This window comes from Mytilus californianus, unplaced genomic scaffold, assembly GCF_021869535.1.
Source record: "Mytilus californianus isolate M0D057914Y unplaced genomic scaffold, xbMytCali1.0.p SCAF_4, whole genome shotgun sequence".
Lineage (NCBI taxonomy): Eukaryota > Metazoa > Mollusca > Bivalvia > Mytilida > Mytilidae > Mytilus > Mytilus californianus.
This window is the reverse complement of record NW_026262690.1, coordinates 3,956,123-3,981,113: the sequence shown is the minus strand read 5'-3', so window position 1 is coordinate 3,981,113 and position 24,991 is coordinate 3,956,123. Positions and strand designations below refer to the sequence as shown.

The 24,991-nt window shown below is 33.1% G+C and overlaps 1 protein-coding gene across 3 annotated transcripts in view; it reads left to right on the top strand.

Annotated features, from left to right (window-relative positions):
- The first annotated feature begins 4,726 nt into the window (after nt 1-4,726).
- LOC127737319 (uncharacterized) overlaps nt 4,727-24,991 on the top strand; it is a 32,315-nt gene continuing 12,050 nt past the window's right edge. Inside the window, exons 1-4 of one of the 3 annotated variants that reach the window (XM_052247906.1) lie at nt 4,727-5,228; nt 17,983-18,024; nt 23,595-23,644; nt 24,304-24,372. In XM_052247906.1, coding sequence (XP_052103866.1) covers nt 23,617-23,644; nt 24,304-24,372 — 97 coding nt within the window. In that variant the 5' untranslated portion in view covers nt 4,727-5,228; nt 17,983-18,024; nt 23,595-23,616. Of the gene's footprint in view, nt 5,229-17,177; nt 17,233-17,982; nt 18,025-23,594; nt 23,645-24,303; nt 24,373-24,991 lie in introns of those variants that run through there. The other 2 variants (XM_052247905.1, XM_052247907.1) reach the window with 2 other exon arrangements.

The following is a 24,991-nucleotide window of genomic DNA, read 5'->3' as shown; positions in this document are numbered from 1 at the left end:
GTGTGGACATGGTAAATGGACACAAATCACATATGATAGCTACAATGTTTTCAAAAATTGGGACACAATGCTTATCTTTGATTTTGAATGGAAAATTCATTCAAAACTGCATGTATGTTAATCATGAATGAGGTATATATATATGACATCAACTCGTGTGTTGTTGTTATCTATGATACTATGTTGAAATTACCCACAGTGAGTTAATGATTTACTGCAATCACCTTGTCCATCAGGACGTCTGTCTGATGTCAGTCAGTCCAATCTTTCTTTCATCTGTTTGTCTTTCTGTTAATCCATCAAGAACTTTTATTAAATGTACATATTATTCTTCTTCTGTATTTTTGGATTGATTTGATTTTAGTCTTTGAACTTTGATATTTATTGTATAGTGATTTGATTTTTTGTGCTGGAACTCTTATATGTATTGTATAGACACCTGTCTTGTTGATATATTTAGCACTACATATTTTGTAGACAAACCCAGATGTAAGTAATTTCATTTCGTTTTAACTTAGAAGAAGTTTTATGAACTATATATCAACTGTTTTTTTCATGCTAACAAATCCACTCCTTTTCAAAAAGCAATTGGTCAGCTATATTCATTGTATAGAATGATTTTAAGGTGTTCATTTCAGTCTTCCATCCATCAGGATTCATCTGATTTTGACCTCATTTTCATGGTTCTTTGGTCAAATTTTAGGTTTGGTGATTAGGTCTGTTACTCGGGTCATGGAAGTATTATATTGTCAATATAATACTTCCATGTTCAGGTCAACTTAGACTGAGTAACTGATGGAAGAAGACTAGGAATTACTATATTTTTTTGTTGTCAAACAAACATTGTTAAAACCTAACCAGTTACTCAGATAATAATCTTTTGACAGATTTACAAGCAAATTGGTTTTAAAATTGTTGTTCAAAGACAATGTCTGCAAGTCAAGATACACATTTGGACAATTTTAGTGGGGGACTTCACTAAAAACCCTGGCTCCATACAATTTCTATGTACCATTTATAGTAAACATTTAGCACAAAATCACTACTGTCTAGAGTGTGCTGAATGCTTGGGTATATACAAAATGCAGTGGCCTTACAAACGAGGATTACAAGAAATATCCTTATATTTCAATATCCTCAGTGCAGACTCCTTACATTGACCGATTCTTTAATCAAACTCATTGAGTAACATCAACTCGCTTAAAGCATTATTGGACACCGAGAATGAGATTGAAATTTTAGAAGAAATCATCACCATCAGCAATCAGTCAGTTCTAAAACACAACCAAATAAGAATCAAAGTGGTTGTAATCCTGTCCTAAGTCAGGAGCCTGTTGTTCAGTGGTTGTTGTTTGTTAATGTGGTTCATAAGTGTTTCTCGTTTCTCGTTTTTAATATAGATTATACCGTTGGTTTTCCTGTTTGAATTGTTTTACACTAGTCATTTTGGGGCCCTTTATAGCATGCTGTTCGATGTGGGCCAAGGCTCCGTGTTGAAGACCGTACTTTGACCTATAATTGTTTACTTTTTACACATTGTGACTTGGATGGAGAGTTGTCTCATTGGCACTCATACCACATCTTATTTCTATCTAATGAGCGATAGGGGAAGAACAAGAACTTCAAACTTTTATCAGAAACCCACACAGCAAATGTCACAGGAAGGACACTATCTGATCTAGACAACCCAGTACAAAGTATTGAGTTCTCCAGACCAACTCCATACTTCAAACCAAAAAATCAAAACACTAGGAGGAGGTGTCTTTATAGTTATTACAAACAACAAAAATATTGACTGCAAAAAAAGAAAGCTGTACAGAATCAGTGACAGAGAAAAAAACGGACAAGATCTAGAAAACTCTATCAACTAGAAATAAAAGAAACAACAGACACGTCTTCCTCTGCCTCATTTAGACTTATACCTCGAATTTGACATACACAGTCATCTGAGTACCAGAATCTATGACAAACGAAACGATTTTAATTTTGAAATTATAAATTTCCCCACTTTAGCAGCAATATACCAACTTCACCTGCATATGGGATATACATTTCCCAACTCATTCGGTATTCAAGAGCTTGCAACTGGTACTCAGACTTTATAAAAAGTCACCAGTGTCTGAGCAGAAAGTTGATGAACCAGGCTTATGTCTAAGAACGTCTCGTACTTTTTCTAAAAAGGTTTATCGGAAGATACCAAGACCTTGTTGATAAATATTCCGTATCAACTTCACAAATAATACATGATGGTCTTGAAGTATAGATTTTAGGTACTGACGTTTTTCATCTTAATTATAGTGTTCTTTTTATTTGTTTTTGTATATTTTTAACCTTTACTGTTTAGTCCACTTTTGGTAATGAACTTTTGGCATGGCTCGATATTTATACATCCTGCCATTGTGTTATTGTACTATGGTAATTTTTGTATTCTTGTCTTTCATTTTTGCCTATGTACTTTGTCATAGAGTGTCTATATGCCATTTTGTTTTTCTTTGTTGAAATAGTTATTTTTTTTTATAATGATTAAGATTATAATACAATGTTGACTGCTGTACGCCAATTTTTGACATTTTTACCTATTATGTCTGTTTGTTTTGCTCACACATTGTCAATATAGTGGAATTCCATGCGACTGGCATATACATGAGAGGCTTAGCTAGCTATAAAACCAGGTTTAATCCACCATTTTCTACATAAGGAAATGTCTGTACCAAGTCAGGAATTTGAAAAAGGACTTTCCGTTTAGAATTTTCGTTGGAGTTTAATGAACAGATATATGAGGCAGACTTAAGCAGTGCAGTCTGTGTAGGTGCCTGCTTTATATTATTTTACTTGGATGTATTTTATACTAAACCCCATGGTTGACGTTTGTACATCAGTTATTCATTTATACCATTGAACTTGAGATAAAGGATACCACATATACAGATAAGTCTGTCTCATATCTTTACTCACATCTAGAAATTGAAAGTCGATTGAGAACAAAACTTTACGACAAAAGGGATGATTACAGCTTCCCAATTGAGTTCTTTCCATTTCTATGTAGAAACATTCCAGCATCATCTGTACGTGAAGTTTATATGTAGGACCCTTAAATGCAATGGTACTTTAAAGTGTCATGGTGTAACTAAAATGCGATGGTCGTCGCTAAAGTACGATGGTCTAAAATGCTAAAGTTCGATGGTTATCGCTTAAGTGTGATATTGAGACCCAGCTCTACAATACGATGGTCACGTGGCAGTAGCCGGTATGCTAGGATAGGATTGTATAGCACACTTATTTGTGTTGGTCATGCTAAAGCATGCAGATCTGTAAAAGTGTGTGCTTCTTTGTACTTGTTAAACCAACCACGTATAATAATTGATTGAAGTCAATTCAACTGTCGCAAAATAGACTTTTTTCCCCTTGATTCATAAAAATCTCCACACGTGTATTAGTGAAGATGAAACAGAGCCAAATATAGAGGAGCAAACTGACCTCCTGCGTTTAGAAACAATTAGTTAGACTTTGGAAGGTAGAAAATAAAACTCCTCCAACTTGAAACTGTGAATCGTCGAATTTTAGATATGATCCCTATGGCTATGTCATTATGGGGGGCCTCAATATCGTTCAAGACCGAGAGGTTAAACACTTTTCTTTTTGAAAAAAGGACCAAAATATCTCCTCCATCTAAAATATATTGGAAACAGTGTCGTCATGTCATAAAAGACGCCCTCTCATCGTATTGTAAAACTTGGTGTAAATGGGAAAAATCTGATAAAAAATCTCTTGATACTTATTTAAATAAATGTATGAATGTTGTGGATATTCGAATATCACATTTTGAAAATAATTTAGAAATAATTAGTACATAATACGCCCATTTTTAAAATAGGAAAGACACTTCAAGTACTCGCAAAGCGGTTTGTTTTTGTACCGGCCGACAAAGCAGCCAACAATGTGGTGGTGGTATGTCGTAAATTCTACACTAAATTAAGAATGAAATTTTAAATTCTTCGACATTCAAGTCCATGCGCTCCACAGATAGTCATAAAGTAAACCACCATATCATAACCACATCACAGTTAAAGCCTCTTCTGAACATTTGAAAGTCCCTATTATGTATTGGTTACCTAAACTACACAAAAAAACCCAGTAAAATATCGTTTCATCTCGGCCTATAGTAAGTGTTCTACAACTAATTTTTCAGCGCTTTTAACTAGTTCCGTAAATACTATCAAAGAAATTATCATTAACTTTTGTAATAAACATAAGAAAATAGTGGAATTAACTATTTTTGGAGTGTCAAAAATTCTTAGGATATTATAGACAAATTACGTGCGTTTGATGGTCCTTTTGATTCTGTTGACAGTTTTGACTTTTCAACTCTTTACACTACACTTCCTCACAATCTTATCAAACAAAAGTTTTCCTATTTAATCAAATGGTCGTTTGGTAAATCTGATTGCACATATATTTGCTGAAACTCTTTTAAAGCCTTCTCCTCTAATGAGAAAGGTAAATATGCAAGACAAGACCGGACAATGTTATTCCTTAAAACCACTGTATACATGTAGTACAGCTTGATTTGATCATTTATGTTAATAAATAGTATTTGTATATATTTGTTCATGCATTGACTTGTTGACTCACTCTAACAGAGTATACAGTATGACAGTACTTTGATTTTCTATTCACTTGGGTATTTACATCCTGGGTTTTCTCTTTCTTTATTCTGATTGGTTACTCTGTGAACTCCTTTGATATTGAGGCACTCTTTTCAAATTCTACACAGAGATATAGAACACTGACACTTTATTGTGATTTATAGATATTTATTCTTCTTATTCTGGAAACCATTCTTTATATTCAGATTCCAGTATGTGAAGTATAAGAGTATACAGTAACTTTATAGAGGAGCACTGCTCAGCCCTTGTATTATATACACGGGTGTTTATTTGAGATTACTATAATAAACCAATAGAACCTTACTCAGATGTTATTTACGCCCAACTTGATGAGTCTACAAATGGCGCCCAACGTGATTTTGGTAATGGTAATCGTTTGAGCTAGTGTACCCATACAGACCCCCTCGGTGGTGATACTTGCGCATGTGTGAATTGTGAAACCGGAACATCCTAGATATTGACATCAACAGAAAAACAGTGTGGTTTTTGTGAATGAAGATTAAATTTTCAAATATTTTAACCTGATACAGTGATTATAATGTAGCGAAGCTTATTTATATGGTGAGAATATACACTTGGGTAATGAATTGAATTGTCATAAAAATTATATGATTTATTTATGAAATACACGTGTTGAAAAACTTAGAAAACAAATCCAGAAAATTTATTTTGGTTTTTGTTATTGAACATTGGGTATTGTGTCATTATATTTTGACTTTCTTGTGTTTATTCCATTTTGACATAGTCATCTTGCATAAACATTTGAATTTCTTAGATAAGCTAGCTAGCAGTAAACTATTTATGTGTTGATTCTTTGTTTATTTGTGTGTGTTTGTACTTAGTAAATTTTGTGTTGATATTGTACTTCAACTTCACTGGATGTACAATTTACATTTATGTTGAAATGTACATACATTGCAGTTGATTATTGTGCACATTTACATTAAACCGGTTACATTTATAAGGTTTATTTACTTGATCAAGTGTGTGTATAGAATATTTGGTATAACATTTTTGTGAATTTGAAAGTAGGTCATTAGTATAACCTTGACCTTTATAGATACTTGGTATTGGGTACATGTGTACTTTGTAAATATTAGATATTAGTGGGTATATCATAGCATTTGACATTGATTTGAGTTATGCTACACATTATTATTTGCGATTAGTGTAGTTAGGGTATACATTATTTATTTTTTTATGATTTGAATCTGCGTTTGTGTCCGAGAATGTTACTGTGAGTGTTTGAACCCTTATCTACTACTTCATATACTTATACCTGCTTGTGCCCGTTACACACTTTGGTATTTGACTTTACCATTTTATAGTGTTACTTCACACATCTAGACTTTGCTAGTTGGCATACTATTGACCCATCCTTGTACTTAGTTGTTATTTTAGTGATTTGAGACTAGTGTCATATTACGTGCTTGAGACTTATCGCACTGAGTTTTACATTTTACATTCGACTTAGACTAGTTTATTCGTTTTGATAGATAAGATTACTTGAGTTACTATTTATGATGATACTGTAGATATACGTATACATTGACATTAGTTTGAGAATATTTTGATACTAGTATTTTGAGTATTTTGATATAGAATAAAATAGATATTGCCCAAGCCCCATATTGAATTTTCAGATATTTGCGTGTCATCTAATATCAACTATAGATACATCGATAAATAGTCAGCGATACTTTACTTGATTATATTTAGTATAAGACAATTGCGTACACCGTAACATATATCTGAGTCATCACGTTATAATTAAATTGAAAAAATGGCCGGTCTTGGCGAGAAATATAAGAAATTGTTAGAAACATTAGAAGCAATGAATGTTGAACCGAAAGCGAATACTCCTGAGGAATTTGCTGCATGAATGCAGAGTTATTTACAACAACAAGGAAAGCAAGCGGATATTAAACCGAATGTTACTGAACCTCAACCTAAAACATCAATACCTTACGTTCATCCACCTAGAGTAAACACTTTTCAGGGAAATGATAAGACAGTAAAAGGTGAAAACACAAGGTATGATTTATGGAGACATGATATCAGATGCCTATTGAATGAGAAAACACATTCCATTGAAGCTATTACTCAGGCCGTCAGGCGATCAGTCAAAGGTGAGGCAGGTGTGGTACTTATGCATTTAGGAGAACATGCATCAATATTTGACATATTACAAAAGTTCGATTGTATATTTGGAAACATCGATGAGAAAGAAACTATTATGTCCGAATTTTATAATGCCAAACAGAAAGAGGAGGAAGATGTTTCAACATGGAGTTGCCGACTTGAAGATATATTGAGTCAAGCATTATTAAATGGCAAAGTGGAAAAAACTGAATCTGACGAAATGCTTCATGATATGCTGTATAAAGGTTTAAGACCTGAATTAAAAGACAAAGCGCATTATGAAAAGGAGAAATATAAGACATGTGATGAATTTAGAGTGGTACTTCGAAAGATTGAACGAGAACATATAGTGGATAACCCATCATTGAAAACCAACACTAAAAACATATGTAAGAAATCAACAAAAACTGAAGATGAGGAAACAGAACCCGATTTGAAAGCGCTTATACAGCAGATAAACACTAGATTAGAAAAGATAGAGAAAGGTGCTCCGATATATACAGGTGCTTCGGAGAACTCTGATGCTCAAGGATTCTTAGGTGCTCAGGGATACTCCGATACTTCGGGATACACAGGTGCTTCGGGATACACAGGTGCTCCGGGATTCAATAATCCATCGGGATATTCTGATGCTAGAGGTAGGCAACCGTATAGAGGAGGATATAGAGGCAATAATAGAGGATATAGAGGTTATAATAGAGGATTTCAACCAAGGTACAACAATCAGAACTTTAATCCAAATACTAATTACAACAAGGATACACCAATTATATGCAGGAGATGTAAGATGCCGAACCACATTGCAAGATTTTGCAGGGCAACACACGATAAAGATGGCAATCTGTTAAACCGGTATTAGCCTGTGATGCGAGGCCGATTACAGACTTCCACATCAAAGGCCCAACAACCGAAAAGAAAAACATAAATTTTACTTTGAAAAATATTCTACCACCTGGACTTTTAGGTACACCAACAGAATCAGAGGTAAGTATAGAAGATATCAACGTTAAGGCCCTTTTGGATACAGGATCAACCGTTTCAACTATAAGTAGATCTTTTCATCAAAATTATTTGAGCAACATAGAACTTCAATCTTTAGATACTATACTCAAAATTGAATGTGCAGGAGGAACAATGCTACCGTATGATGGTTTTATTGAAGTAAACATCAATTTAAAAGATATAGGAGGACCACATCCATGTATTTTACTTGTAATACCGGATAGTCCGTATAACAACCAGGTACCGTTATTACTAGGAACGAATGTATTAACATCAATTACGGAAAAATGTCGATACGAATATGGAGAAAGATTTTTACAAACTTCTAAATTGACAACTCCGTGGTATTCATCGTTCAGAAGTATATTACTTAGAGAAAAGGAACTTAGCCGAAACAACCATCGTTTAGCTATTGTCAAATTTGCTGGAAATACCAACATTATTATACCACCAAACAGTAATGTTACTTTACCAGGCTACATAGATAAAGAAATTCCGTACAGCAATACATCAGCTATGATACATCCAACTAAAAATTCTGTTATACCGTTTGATTTAGATTTATCACCGTCACTCATTGAGTATAAATTTCATCAGAATCATGACATCTCAGTTGATATTAGCAATGTAACAACAAGAACAGTAAATATTCAACCACTGCTTTACTTTGCAAAATACAGCCTGTATCTATTGAGGACAATATTGGATCTGAAAACTTGGAATTTACTCCACCTCTTTTAGAACAAGTTAAGGTTAGCGCTGATAACTTAACAACTCAGGAACTTGAAAAAGGAAAACAACTTATCCGTGATTACTCAGATATTTTTTCGAAAGGCGACTCAGGTATGGGACATACTACAATTGTACAACATAAAATAGAACTAGAGGATGATAGACCGTTTAAGCAAAAATACCGCCGAATACCGCCTTCAATGTTTGAAGAAGTCCGATCCCACTTACAGCAATTAATGCGAACAGGTATTATAAGAAAATCACATAGTCCTTTCTCATCAAATGTTGTTCTAGTAAGGAAGAAGGATAAGAGTCTAAGAATGTGTGTAGATTTTAGACAACTCAACAAGAAGTCTCGTCTTGATGCATATGCTATTCCCCGTATAGAGGAAATACTCGACTGTCTTGCAGGAAACAAGTATTTTTCTACCGTCGATATGAAATCAGGCTATCACCAAGTGGAGATATACGAACCGCATAAAGAGCGCACAGCTTTTACTGTAGGCCCTTTAGGATTTTTCGAATTTTGTAGAATGCCGTTTGGGTTATCTAACTCGCCTGCAACTTATCAGCGTCTAATGCAAGATTGTTTAGGAGACTTACACTTGAAAATATGTTGCATATTTATAGATGACATCATTATATTTTCTAGGACATTTGAAGAACATATGGAGAGATTGAAACTTGTTTTTGACAGAATTAGGGATGCTTGTTTGAAAATGGCACCAGCTAAATGTACCTTCTTCAAACCAAAGGTAAAGTATGTAGGTCATATAGTCTCAGAGGAAGGAGTTGAAACTGACCCCGATAAAATAGAGAAAATTAAGAATTGGCCAACACCGAAAACTCCAGAGGAAATTAGGCAATTTATTGGTTTTGCAGGAGATTACTGCAGATTTATTCGAAACTTCAGTCAAATTTCTAAACCACTAACCGAATTAATGCCGACACCAGCTAAAAAGACCAAAAAGAAAACTCATACTCAAAAATCATGGACTTGGGGAGAAAAACAGGAAAATGCATTTGTAAAATTAAAAGAACTTCTATCAACAGCACCAATTTTAGGATATGCTGATTATACAAAACCGTTCGAATTACACACTGATGCTAGTGGATCAGGGTTAGGTGCTGTATTATATCAACATCAAGAAGGACACGACAGAGTAATAGCCTATGCAAGCCGTGGACTATCGAAATCAGAAAAGAACTATCCGACACACAAATTAAAATTCTTAGCACTCAAATAGTCAGTTTGCGACAAATTTCACAGTTATCTTTATGGACATGCATTCAAAGTATTAACCGATAATAATCCGCTCACCTATGCGTTAACAACTGCCAACTTAGATGCCACAGGACATAGGTGGTTAGCTGCTCTTTCAGTATATGACTTTGATATTACATACCGTCCTGGCAAAAACAACTCCGATGCAGATGGTTTATCAAGGATACCAACCAACAAAGAGACAAATATACCAATGGAATCTATTATATATGTGGAATGATTTCAACACCATTAGTGGAAACTCTATCAATATCACCAGAAGTAGTTGATGAAACAACAATAGATACTCAACATCAAGTTTACAACGACATAGATTGGGTAAGTATACAACATCAGGATAAAGAACTTCAACCATGGATTGAATGTGTTAAGATAGGAAATAAACCGAAGAAGGAAGAAATCATACACAGTCCGTTACTCAGACAGTTTGAACATCTGAAACTGATCGACAACATCTTATACCGAGAAGTAACAGATAGGAATGGTAAGATACTAAATCAGCTTGTACTACCATCAGATTATGTTAAAACAGTATTAGAGGCTTTACATAATGAAATGGGACACCCTGGACGTGATAGAACTACATCATTATTGCGTGATAGATTTTATTGGCCAGGTATGTCGAAAGATATTGACAATTGGATTGAGAACTGCGATCGATGTATGAAAAGGAAAAAACAACCATCAAGAGCACCACTGGTAAGTATTACAACTTCTCAACCTTTGGAATTGGTATGCATAGATTTTTTAACTTTGGAACAATCAAGAGGAGGACATCAGCATATGTTAGTAGTGACACATTGGTACAAAGAATGAAATAATAATACATAGTATACAAAATAAATTGTGCACATGACAAGATGAGAATGTTATAATTACTATAGAAGATCATTTAGTTAATATAATAGAAAAACAGATAGACAAAGGCTAACCAGGAAGACCTGCTAGTGAATTTATAACCTTTATAAATTTACATATATTTTTTTAACTTATTTCTATGTGTTGTTTGTAATAATTTACAAAATTTAATTACATTTACAAAAACAATTATCCAAAAACAGTTTCTTGAGTCGTTTATTGATATACAATTTAAAAAGAAAGTGAAATTCGTCACCTAATTCTCGACATTGACATAAATTACAATATCTTCTTTGTCTATCTAAACCTATCCATCTACCAGTTTCAATTGGAAATCTATGATTACCAGTTCTACATCTACAAAATATAACCCTATATCTCTATCTGGAAATATATCTAAATATTTTTCGAATTCAAACTTATCCTTATATAATCTGTATGATAAGCCTTTTGACGAATTACATTTATCTGAACGACAGTTTTGTTGAAATTGGTCAAATAACTTTTGTTTTAAACTATCATTTAGCCATTTTGTGCTAAAGCCAGTTTGTACTATCCAGATCTTACTATAACCACAAGCATCAAGATTATTTTTTATAAAAATAACCCATTCAGACGTACAATGATTCTGTGAATATTTTAAAAGCATAACGTTATACAAAATGTGTGACAAGTTATTCTCTTTGCCGTGAACAATTCTGGACCAATAATTTACCATACGCAGTTTAATGTAGACTGCCATAGGATACACACCAAGTTCGCCGTATACCATAAAGTTTGGAGTCGACTTCTTAAAGTTCAGTAGTAGCTTGCAAAATTTCAAGTGTACTCTTTATAATATCTGTATTACTGAACCCCCAAATTTCACACCCATAAAGTAAAATAGGCTTCACTATCTTATCGAACAAATCATACTGGCATCTCAAAGAAAGGTTATGAACTCTCACCTTTTTAAGGTGATCATACATAGCACGATATGCCTTAGTAACTAATATCTTTTTGGTACTTGCAAAGCTACCTGTCCTTGAAAATGTCAATCCCAAATATGGAATTTCTTTGACAACTTCTAATTCAACATTATGAAAATAAAAATGAAAATTTTGCGATAAACGTCCACTAGAAAAAAATCATAATTTTCGTTTTACTAGAATTTACACTAAGTTTACAATATTCACTTAATGTATTAAGTTGGGACTGAAGAGCTTCAACTGATTCAGCAAACAGAACTGTATCATCTGCATATGATAAAGCAAAAAGTTTAATGTAAATATTCATCTCATTCTCAATTTCTTCAGATATACAGCTTAGTCCCAAAACATCATGCATTTGTAAAAACGATTCCAGATCATTCAGATATAAGGAGAATAAGAAAGGAGAGAGATTTTTTCCTTGTCTTACCCCAATATTACAAGGAAGATAGTCAGATGATTGACCATAATATACAATTCTTGATTTGATACCACTATACATATTGAATATTACGTTATAAATTTTACCATTAATTTCATGTCCAAGCAATTTCTGAAACAATCCATTTCTCCATACACTATATAAGGCTTTAGCAAAGTCAATAAAGGCACAATAAATTTTTTTCTTTTTACTTTTCATTAAACTAAATAACATGTAAATAACAAATAAATTATCTGTAGTACTATATCCATTTCTAAACCCTGACTGATTTTCACAAATTATCTGATAATCATCAGAAAAGTTGTTTAATCTTGTATTCAAAACGGAGGTAAATAATTTGCCAAAGCAGCAAATAATAATGATAGGCCTTAAGTTTTTGGGATCCAATTTGTCACCTTTGTTTTTATATATGGGTATAATATTTCCCAATAACCAAATCTCGGGAATAATGCCACTGTCAAATATTATATTAAACAGCTTTACTAATATACTAGATAAAATATGAAATAAATGCTTCAAATACTCATTTATAATGAAATCGTCACCAGAGGCTTTATTTTTTTCAGATTTTTAACTGATTTAACTGATTTTTCAATTATCTACAGTTATGGGTACATTCAATGACATATTTATTCTATCAATATCGTTTTGATTGTTTACATTTTCGCCATCTTCACTTGCGCTACCAGCATTTAATGTTTTAAAATAATCAATATATTCATAGGTATATTAGGGCTTTTCTATTTTTTTCCACTATTCAAATTTTCCAATATTCTTTTGGGTTAGTGGATTTCAAATTATTTATTCTATTTCTAATTTTTTCTTATGTTTTCTCGTACTTTTATCCATAGCCCTCTTATATTTTTTCTCTAATGATTTAGTTTCGGCTTCTTGAAGTTGAGATCGATTTCTTCTCAATTTTCTTTTTGATGATTTATATTTTTTTCTGGCTTCTTTACAATCATCGTCAAACCACGGTTTGGATGCCTTCTTATATTTTTTTTAAAATTTGGATTACGTTTTCGCTGGGTATATGTGCCGAAAGTACTCTTAGCTGCATCGGTTAGTAAATTACTTATACTCTCAACTGCGGTATTTATGGTTGTTTCACTTGTTGCGTTGTCAACCATATTTAAAAGTTCAAGTTGACAACTGGATGTGTGATGAGATGATTGAAGCTGTTAATTTTCTCCTTGATAACATTTGTGTACGTTTCGGCAATAAAGTTTATTGACAGGTTGTAGGTATACAACACTGTAATAAGATCTTTGAATATGGGTGATGTTTCTTTGATACCATTTTACGATGTTTATATATCACAACTCGTTCGCTAGTGTTCTGTAGTGACGTTTTGGATTTCAATGAACGCTGTCTATGTATTACTGGTAAATTATTTTAAAAGTCAGGAATTTCGTAACCACAAATTACTTAAAACCGTTACTAAATTCTTCCATAGATATATATTGGAAAATTGGCTGTACCTGTAGAAAACTTATTTCAAACGGAATAGCACGTCCTAATTTTTACGGAGATGTTATTTACCGAGCCGGAAATTTCGATACGATCCGGGTAAATTTATCGATCCTTTAAATAAACTTATTCTACCAAGGTTACCAATTCAATTCAACACTGTAATTAGATCTTTGAATATTGTTTTTATTGGTATAAATATTGATTTTGTTTTCAGTAAATTGAAAGCAAACTAAATATTATTCTTGTATACATATGCACTTTCATGGCTCTACAAGCTGTCGATACCTGTATTTTGGCATTGCACAAGGTCATGTTTATATCTGACTGTTAATGACTTCTTTACACTAAATCCATTGGATGTTGGATGTGTACTGATTGGTATTTTAGTCTTATATGCACGATTTTTTCATTAGTTGTTATTGGCTTTGAACTAGCTATCAGTAACTGCGAGTACTCTTAGATTTGTACTTAATGTCTTTTTTTGTTGTGGGGATGTATAAATACCCTTCCATGTCCGGTCTGTGTTTTTGTTAGATGTTTTTCTGCATTATATCGATCTGATGAGTTGAGCCCTTTTCAACTGGTTTTTATTTTTTTAAATTTTGCGGTCGTATATTGGTATGACGTTGGCGTCGTCGTCGTTGTCGTCGTCGTCGTCCGAAGACACATTGGTTTTCGCACTCTAACTTTAGTTTAAGTGAATGGATCTCTATGAAATTTTACCATAAGGTTTAATACCACAAAAGGAAGGTTGGGATTGATATTGGGGGTTATGGTACCAACAGTTAAGGAATTAGGGGCCAAAAAGGGGCCAAAAATAAGCATTTTTGTAACTTCCAGACATAAGTTGTGGGGTTAGTGTATGGATCTCTCTGACATTGTACCACAAGGTTTCATATCACAAAAAGAATGCTGAGATTGATTTTGGGGGTAATTGCCTCAAAATTTTTGGAATTAGGGGCCAAAAAAGGGGCAAAAACAAGCATTTTTCTAGTTTCCAGACAATAACTTGTGTATAAGTGTATGGATCTTTCTGAAATTGTACTACAAGGTTCCATATCACAAAGAGGAAAGCTGGAATTGAGGTTGGGGGTAATTGCCCAAAACGTTTAGGAATAAGGGGTCAAAAAGGGGCCAAAAATAAGCATTTTTCTAATTTCCAGACAATAACTTGTGTTCAAGTGTATGGATCTCTCTGAAATTGCATTGCAAGGTACCATATATATACCACAAAGGGAAGGCTGGGATTGATTTTGGGGGTAATTGCCTCAAAATTTTAGGAATTAGGGGCCAAAAAGGGGCAAAAAACAAGCATTTTTCTAGTTTCATGACAATAACTTGTGTGCAAGTGTATGGATCTTTCTGAAATTGTACTACAAGGTTCCATATCACAAAGGTAAAGCTGGAATAGAGTTTGGGGGTAATTGCCCAAAACGTTTAGGAATAAGGGGTCAAAAAGGGTCCAAAAAGTGTATGGATCTCTCTGAAATTGTACTGCAAGGTACTATACCACAAAGGGAAGACTGGGATTGATTTTGGGGGTAATTGCCTCAAAATTTTAGGAATTAGGGGCCAAAAAGGGGGAAAAAACAAGCATTTTTCTAGTTTCAGGACAGTAACTTGTGTGTAAGTGTATGGATCTTTCTGAAATTGTACTACAAGGTTCAATATTACAAAGGGAACGCTGGGTTTGAGTTTGGGGGTAATTGCCTTAAACGTTTAGGAATTTGGGGCCAAAAAGGGGCATAAAAACAAGCATTTTTCTAGTTTCCAGACAATAACTTGTGTTCAAGTGTATGGATCTCTCTGAAATTGTACTGCAAGGTACCATACCACAAAGGGAAGGCTTGGATTGAGTTTGGGGTGATGAATCATAAGGGGGTTCAAAAAATTTGGGGGAGGGATTTTTTTTCCCTTTTTTTTCTTTAAAATTTTCCATTTTGAATTGGTTATTTCTGATTTATATATTAAGGCAAATAATAATGATATGGTTTGAATAGGTAAATTAAAATTTTTAGAAGTTCTTAGACCACATTCATTCTGTGTCAGAAACCTATGCTGTGTCAAATATTTAATCACAATCCAAATTCAGTGCTGTATCAAGCTTGAATGTTGTGTCCATACTTGCCCCAACTGTTCAGGGTTAGACCTCTGCGGTCGTATCAAGCTGCGCCCAGCGGAGCATTTTATTATAGTTTGTTCTTATGTTGTACTGTTACACCACTGGAGGTTTGGTGCCAGAAAACATGTTAAATTCCGCCACATTCTGCATGTGCCTATCCCAAGTCAGGAGCCTGTATTTCAGTGGTTGTCGTTTGTTGCTTTATAAGATTTTTGTTTTTTGTTCATTGTTTTGTACATAAATCAGGCCGTTAGTTTTCCTCTTTTGAATTGTTTTACATTTGTCATTTCGGGGCCTTTTATAGTAGTTTGCCTTTCTGATATTCTTTGACAGTGAACATCCCTTTAATATTGTCAATTTCAATGTTGAGTTCCCGCCGACAAAGCAGTTTGGTTTAATATTAAATCATGAGATAATGCAATTGCGTCAGTCTCTTGATTTGTATCTTCGTAAAGAATTTTCTCGGAAACTGACTGTCTATTCCTTTAAGTGAAGCACACGGCACTAAATGATGACAGAAAAAAAACACGACTTGCTCTGAGTAAGAATAATATGTCCGAGTACATTAATATGTCTCCTATTGGGCTCAATCGTAAAAAAAACCTAGTCCGGTGTGTTGGTCGAGTACACTTTGGACAGGATTACTATCATATTGATTAATTCAATGTTTCAACAACCGAAATAAAGCCATTGCGTGACAATGAGACGTTTCATTACAACTTACAGAATCGCCAAATGTCAATGCAGCATCTGTCATTTACAATCTGAAGTGACCTACCTTTTGTGTTTATATATTTTGCTGTATATAATGCATTGTATATTATTTGTTGATCGGTAATACATAATGAAGAACAGAAAAATAATAATTTGTTTTTTAATGTTTGGTTTATGTCTTATTTATTGTGTTATTTTTCATGCATACATTCCCCATAATCTTGTCCGCTCATATAAAATATCAGATTTATCTTTTACTTAGATATAACCGCAACTATACACCACCGTAAGGCCTTCAACAATGAGCAAAAACAATACCGTATAGTAAATTATAATAAAAAGCCCCATAATGACAAAATTTGTTTACATTTTGATTGTCTTATGTGATTAAATAAACCCTGTCAATGTTTAAACAATGTTAAGTGCTGATATCTCTCAGATACTGATCAAAATGTTGAACCATTCTGAAAGACATCTCTTTTTTTCCAATATGTGTCCTTATAATTAAATAAATTGGATGGAAAACTGATCTTGCATGATAGTGTCTTCTCAATAAAATGTCTTTCACGAACCGATCGCGATAATTGAACGCCGTTACTTCTTTCATGATATAACGAATAAAGGCCGTGGTTGAGTAACCTGGCATATTTTTACAGATTTGTAAACTTCGGTAAACACAAACAATGTTTCACATGAGCAGTTTTCATCGCGGCCTAACATTTGAGCATGTTTATCAATGAGAAAAACCCTCTTTAAATACACACAATGACACGTAAATCGATAGTTTTAACAAATGGCCGACATAAACAACTACAGTTATTTAAAAAGTATGTATGTCAGCTTTTTAATGATTTTTGACATTTTTACTTAAATTGTGACAGAAATAATAATTATGTGTTACTAGAACTGGCTGATTGTGTAGATTCAAAACAAGCGGGAAACGAAACGTTTCAACAACAATAGACAGTATCCCTGTTGCGGATATATACGATTATGTATTTTTGGATATTATACAATCAGTCACGTTATAAAATAAGATTTTGGGTACTCACCAAAGAGATAGCAACCTAACGACAAAACGCACATAGAACATAGAAATGCAAACGATATAGTTTTCAACAATAGACAGACGTATATATGCAAGCAAAGTAAGTCTCATCTGGAAGAAAAAGTTTTTATATAAAATTAATTTGATTACATGAGAATCCTTTAACTTAGCAAAACTCACATTTGTGTGGAAAATAAACGCCATTAAATGCTAGTCTCCAATACTGGATAGAGAGAAACTCAGGAGAGACACCATCTTTTAAATCATTGGACATGCTGTCCCAGTCAGGAACTTCGCCTGTGGTTGTATTTCTATGACCATACTGAATTGATTTTGCCCTTTCGGGAATTTGTTGAAGATTATATGTCGATCTCTAGCTGCCTTTTGATTTTTGTGTCCTCGGGGTTGTTATCTCATTGACATTAACCTGAATCTCCTTTTATTATATATATTCCATTGATATATCAGTTCTTTTCAATTGTCTTCACAAATGACGTATTTCTTTTTTAACAAAGAACTATAATTTTAGATCAGAAGAAACATCAGTACTCCCGAAAGTCAGAACTACAAGGTATGATTTGAAATTTGTTTCGCTATAATGCTGCACAAATCTGGAATGAGCCGCCCCGTTGTCGCATGGAAACATCTTTTGACCAATTCAAAAATATTTGGTACAAACATGGGATCCAAATATGGATATACTATGTGTAGTTTATATGTCGTATACCTATAGTAACTGTTTTTATGTTTTTGGTAAATGAAGATGGAGAAATAATAATAAAAAAAAGAAATAACAGCGCATGCCAGTTCAGTGCATGCATATAGTGCTTAAATGCTTGTGATTTTTATTTTGTCTGACTGCTTGATTTGTATAGCTTTATTGTTGCTATTATCTGCTGTGCTTAATATTCTAACTAATGCTATGTTTAAGATATACTTTAATTTGTACTCATATTACCACAAAATATGACTGAAACTATGCATTTAAGTTTTATATGTCATCCATATTATCTTACCGTGCACTGTATGTTTAAAATTGTGTTGTTTTCATGACTTTTGTATGTGTGTATATATTTTGTTATTCAGTTGATTTGAAAAGGTCAATATAACTTATGTTTATGTAGTTCAATGAATTTCTACTTTAGATAAAACTTTATATTGAATTGAATTAAATTTTAATCTAAGCTATATTCAAATTAACTCAATTCAAATCAGTTTATTTTTTTCTAATTAATGGCATGCGTGCGATACAGTTTCACGTTATATTGTCACTTTTATAATTTTGAAATAAGTTGTAGGCCAGGGCGAATTATAAACAAAAAACACTAGATAAAACACAGATCACCGTGCTTGTTTTGAGAAAATTGAGGCTGAAAATTGGGGATGTTTGCACTTTTGTAGAAAAGTTAAGCAAAGTTATAAAAATTTTGGACTAGATATTCTTCGTCATGCATTAATATGATTGGATTCAATCTGAAGCTGCGATAAGTGAAAGTAAGGGGGAAATCCATACAAGAAAGACTAGTTAATCATTAAAGCCATGCTTAAAATTACGGATAAGATGCTAAAAGTGGGATTTTTTTAAACCTTAAAATGTAGAAATCGAGAAGTTCTTATAATGTCATTTTTCTCATTTTTCTTCAATGACTGCCTCTTGTCATGCTTTCTGGAAACAGAAAATAAAAAAAACATGTCACCGTGCTGGATTCGAAGATAAATCTCCATTAATCTTAATAAACTGTTATCACAGAGATATGTCTCGCTTTTTGTAATTCTGATAATGCAAATGTTGAAATTAAAATGGCAATACTTAACAAGTTAGGCTAATATTAACATTATCAGTTCATCTTAAACTGATCTTATCACAAACTAATACATGTAAACTAAGCAAAAGTTTCAAAGTCAATAGGCCATGACTGAGGGGATGGGGCCAAATAATCTCCATGGAAATGAGATATGCCAATGCTTATACAACTGCATACCAAATATCATTGACCTACCACTAATGGTTCCTCATAAACTGACCTAATCACAAACTAATACATGTAAACTAAGCCAAAGTTTCAAAGTCAATAGACCATGACTGAGGGGGCAGGGCCAAATAATCTCCATGGAAATGAGATGTGCCAATGCTAATACAACTGTATACCAAATATGATTGACCTACAACTTGTGGTTCACCACAAACTAGACCTAATCACAAACTAATACATTGTTGACGCCGCCGCCGCCGCCGCCGTCGTCGTCGTCGTCGCCGACGCCGGAAACAGCATACCTATGTCTCGCTTTTTGACTCCGTCAAGCGAGACAAAAAGTGCGTCTCCCCTCGGTAACCTCATCGTTAGCGTGAAAATGGTTGACGTCGCTGGCTGAAAATTTCGACGTCTCTCGCCAATTATCCCTGCAAGGTTATCGGCGACATTTTTCGGGTGTATATATATATATATTATATGTTTAATTGATCCAACTTTTTGTGTACTATACATATATGGATATCTATTTTTCTTTTTTTCTTTTTGGGCTGCTTGTTTGTTTTCTATATCAACCACACTTGCAATAAAATGCATTAGTATTAAAAAAAAACATACTATAGATTCTTTATCTACGTATTCTTTAAGAACTTAAATAGTTCTCGTTTAACTTTTTTTTTTTTATCTCATTGTTTGTATTGTATTATGAAAAATTATTGATGTTGTAATGTTTATGCCCTTTGGGGCCCATAATTGGAAATAAAATATCTTATCTTATCTTATATATTGCTTATAAAGAGCTACCTGAAAATAATGATATTGTTTTTGGAAATAAGAACGTGTATCATAAATACCTTTATACTCTTTTTATTCTGTTCATGTCCCAAGTGAGAAACACCTCAGGAATAGTTATTGCGGACTGTTGAATTTCTTTACGGCTTAATGTAAAGACTCGCGCCAATTTAGAGCTAACCATGTCGGTACTGTGTACACACTCGTGTATTGTTTTAGACCATATGTTGACCTCTAGATGTTTTTTTGTTTTGGTTGGTAGTCTGCTGTTTCATTGACATACCCCCCAAAAAACAAATATCCTTTTGTTTACATTTTAATCTTTTTTTAAAAATTTCACATTTATTCATAAAATCAAACTGTTATTCGGGTTATACAGTTGAATAAAACTTTACAATAATTTTGTGAAATTTTTCATAATTTTTAATCAAACAAAAATGATTGAATTTATATCTGGAAGATGGGACATGTCACCTATACATTGTACATCCCCCATAACTTTGGATTTGGTTTTTGCGTCCTTTTTATTCATCTCTCAAATTTCCAACATATACCGAAATTACAATTTTAATTCAAGTCACTTAAAGCATTTGTAATCTGTTTAGTACATGTTCAGAAATATCACATACTGTTGTAGAAACCTCAAAGTATAGCTGGGATGGTTTAGTGCAGATTTAAAGACATTTAAAAAAAAATGCCATTAGTGTGTAATCTAAAATTTATGGAAAACTGGCACGTCCTCTTTTGGTTTTGTACTATTAAATTGGCATACTTTCTCCTCGTAATAACCAGTATTTCACGGTTTTTTTTAGTTGTTCTTCAAGTTTCGGTTAAAATCAGGATACTTTCCTTACAGTGTAATTTTGTTAGTAAATAACTATACATATTTTGTATCATCGTTAATAATGGCGGCTTACCATTATTACCGCGTCCTCTCATATTTGACATACATAAATGGAATAAAATGTTCCCTGAGGAAATTTACTTCTTTTGAAGTGTTGATGTTTTGTTATACAAGGGATTACAATAATCAAAAGTGGATTTTTGAGCTATCTGAACTTTTGATATGAGATTTTAAAGATCATTGACAAAACATTTGATATGGACTACTTGTAACTAAAATGCGCTGTAAAACTAATTTTTGTTTGCGTGCTGTGACACTAACGGGCTGTCAGAAAATCGGATCCAAATCAAAACTCGGTCTGGAATGAATGATAATAAAATGATAATAGGCATGCATTATGTTAACACCAAAGGGGTCAGTCGTCTTGAGATTGCTTACTCTACGATATTTTATTGACTTCATTGTTGAAGACCTCACAGAAGCTTCAAGATGAGGATCAGCAGATACATTTATATGTGTTTATAATTTCTTGTGATTTCATTAGACTTTTATTCCTTGTAGACATGACCAAAATGTTAGAACTCAACTGCATTAATCTAGAGCGTAGAAATTTACGTGTGTGAGAAACTTGGATCATCGTTTATACTTTAATATCGTTCAACAAACGGTTTTTTTTTATTGACGATAATTACTCGTATAACGTCCCGCCGAAAGTGACGTTTTACGGGAATATTCGAACGCTTAACGTCGCGCTAAGAGTTAACTCCCTTGAAACGGTATTGGATCAATACCCTTAAAGGGCCCTTAAGGATGTATTCTTCTGATGTTTCAGTCTCGTTGAAATCTCGTTCGGGAATTATTTCCAAAACATGTGATACAAGTGGAAAATATCAATGAATTTAAAAAATATTATAATCAAACTAAACTCTGTGAAAAAATTGTGTACTTACTATAAGTAGTTTTTAAGTAATAAAATTTTCAAATTTTATATCCAATCCGGTCAGTGTCATCAGCCAAAATGTTGAGAAAATGGGTGAGGAATACAAAGAAATGATATTACCAAAACATGTACATCCCATATCAATTTTTTCTTTTCAAAATTCTTAGATATGTTTTATTTCAATCATTTATAACAAAGAAGTTGAAATAATATGCTTTTTGATCTAAAAAAAGAGAAAAATCACAAATTTACAAAATTGACAGCATGGTAAATTTGACACGAAAAAGCAACAAAATTTTATAAAACTTTCTAATTTTAACACCAACCTATAGTTTTTTTTAAGTTAAATTTATTCAGATTGGTCCACTTCATCTTTAGTGAAAGTATGAAAAAAAATTTAATTGTGAAACTGTGATTTTTTTCATGATAATAGTCCAAAAATGGGTAAAAATTGATGAAAAATGGGAAAATCATTAAAAATGGGTACTTTCAAATGGCCGTAGCTAAAAAAGAAGTGCACTACCATATAATTTTTTCTTCATCAATTACTTTCTTACAGTCATATGAACCCAAAAATCAGGTTAAGAAAAAAGTTTAATTCTAGAATTTTTTGGCTCCTCTGAGGTGTACATCCTTAAGGGTATAAAGATAAACAATCTTTTTCTCTCGCTTCAAAATTTATGTTTAGACAGTTGCATAAAGATGTTATAAATAAAGCTTTTGTCACCTTTTGTCATTATCCTAATGAATAAAATGTCTAAGATTAGTATTCTCAATTTTGGATATTAAATAAACTAATAGACTATCAAGTAAAATGTTTCTTGGTGCTACATATAGAGGATATCGCAATACAAAATGGAGCTCGTTCTTAATCACCTTTAAATTGCAATATTGACAAGGTCTTTCGTATCTTTGAATATATTCTATTTTACCTAAAGAGTTTAACCTTCGTTTATGACAGTCATTTTCTATTATTTGTGATTACTTAATTTCAATTTAGTTAAAATTTGACAATCATCAGTATGTGTATAGAACAAATATTTATCTCTAACAGAGGAGAATTTAAGATATGTAATTTCTTTGCCTTTATCACGTAGAAGACCTTACTTCCTTCCTGGTCTCAAGAAAGCTGTTCCTGAGACAACTTTTAAGTGATTTCTTATATTAATGTTCAATCCAGTGTTTACAATTGGTCAGATCAATGTTTATTTTTTCACCATAAAAGAAGAGTAGGTTTATCAACCAGGAGTTATGACCTTTGTTTGTGCGAGGGCAAACATTAGATATAGTCTTCTCATATCTGATATGAGACAGCTATAACTGATTTACATAGAAGTAATAAATAATACTATTTTATCTTTTCTAGATCTCTTATTGTAAAATGAACATTGATAAAATAAATAAAAAGGAAATAGTCATTATCTCAAATTTGTCAGATGCAGTCACACTTTCGGAAGAAGATGTTTTACAGTTATAGATATCTGTCATCAAATTGATACCTTATCAATGCTTTTGTATGACAATATGAATCGCTGTTCTATCTTGTCTATTTATGGTTTATGATAGCACCTCTAGTGAATATTAATATTTCACAGGTACTGACTGACGACGAACAAAATGGAAAAGGATAGTAATCTTCCAAAAGGTATGTGCCTATATTCATTATATAACACACTACAATGGGAGATTATTGCAATATACATAATAAGATATATAACTAGGAAAGAAAGTATGAAACCCCATTATCGGCCCATTAAATTTTCGATGAGTATTATTATTGTAAAGAAACCGATGAGATATACATACATTTTGCACATAAGTTAGACTTATCACTATATATATGGAGGTAAATTAAGATCTTCAATGTGCCAAAACAGCAGACAATTGTAAATTTAGTAATTGTTGTCACTAAACGGTACCACTAAACCATCAAGGTATGTCGGCGGCCAGTTTGTATTGGTGGAGGAAGCCGGAGTGCCGGGAGAAAACCACCGACCTTCGATAGGAAAACTGACAATCCTAGTCAATTAAGATTGGAGTCTAGTGCACCCGCACGAACGGGGCTCGAACTCACAACCTCAGTGTTGACTGGCTAGTTATTACAGTAGTAACTACTTAGACCACTCGGCCACCGAGGCCCCTCTGAGAAAAATGTGATGTAGAAGTATTTATTACATAAAATGCCGTTAAATGTAAAACATCAATGTATTACAGTATGAAAACTGGGATCTAAAAAACACGTATGTCCAAGATAAATAAAAAAATAAACCACTGGAAAGTCACTATTTTTTATTTTTATTTTAGAACGGAGTATCGCAATAGATGTTTCTACCGTCAGCAATGAGGAAGACAACCAATCTATCTTTCAATTGAGTAAGTGCCACAATCCATTTTATAGAGGGGATGACTGAAACGACAATAGCAGGCACAATCTTACTGTAGTAGACATCGTCGCCAGCCGTCTGTTATATAAGTAGTCCCCCTTATATAAGTTGACAAACTGCTTTATATTGGTGAATTTGTAGTTTATCCCAACGGAGTAGACGAAACTAATTTTTAGTATCCCCAGCATATTCGTCTTGATCGTTATTATTGAAAATGCGGGAAGTATCAAGTGTTGGTAAATGGACTGCATTTCACAGTCTATAATAGACTGCTGATTAACATTGAAATCAACAGTACCTGCAGATACTTAGATGACACATTTTTTTCTAAATAATCTTCAGTTATCTAAATTACAAATGATTTAATCATCTTGACGTACTCTGACCGATTCCAACTTTAAAAGTCGTCGTTATCCTCTGACTTTTAGACCTTTACTTTTTAGTGACGAAGTTCTTTACCAAATAAAAAATACACCTGTTCTTGTGAATTGAATCATAATACACTATAGTACACGTATCTTGTCAAAAAGTAAGTATAAACAAAGTTGTGAATGATGGTCCAGTACCATGGTTTTGAGGTGCATTCTTTGCTTATCCACGTCTTAATG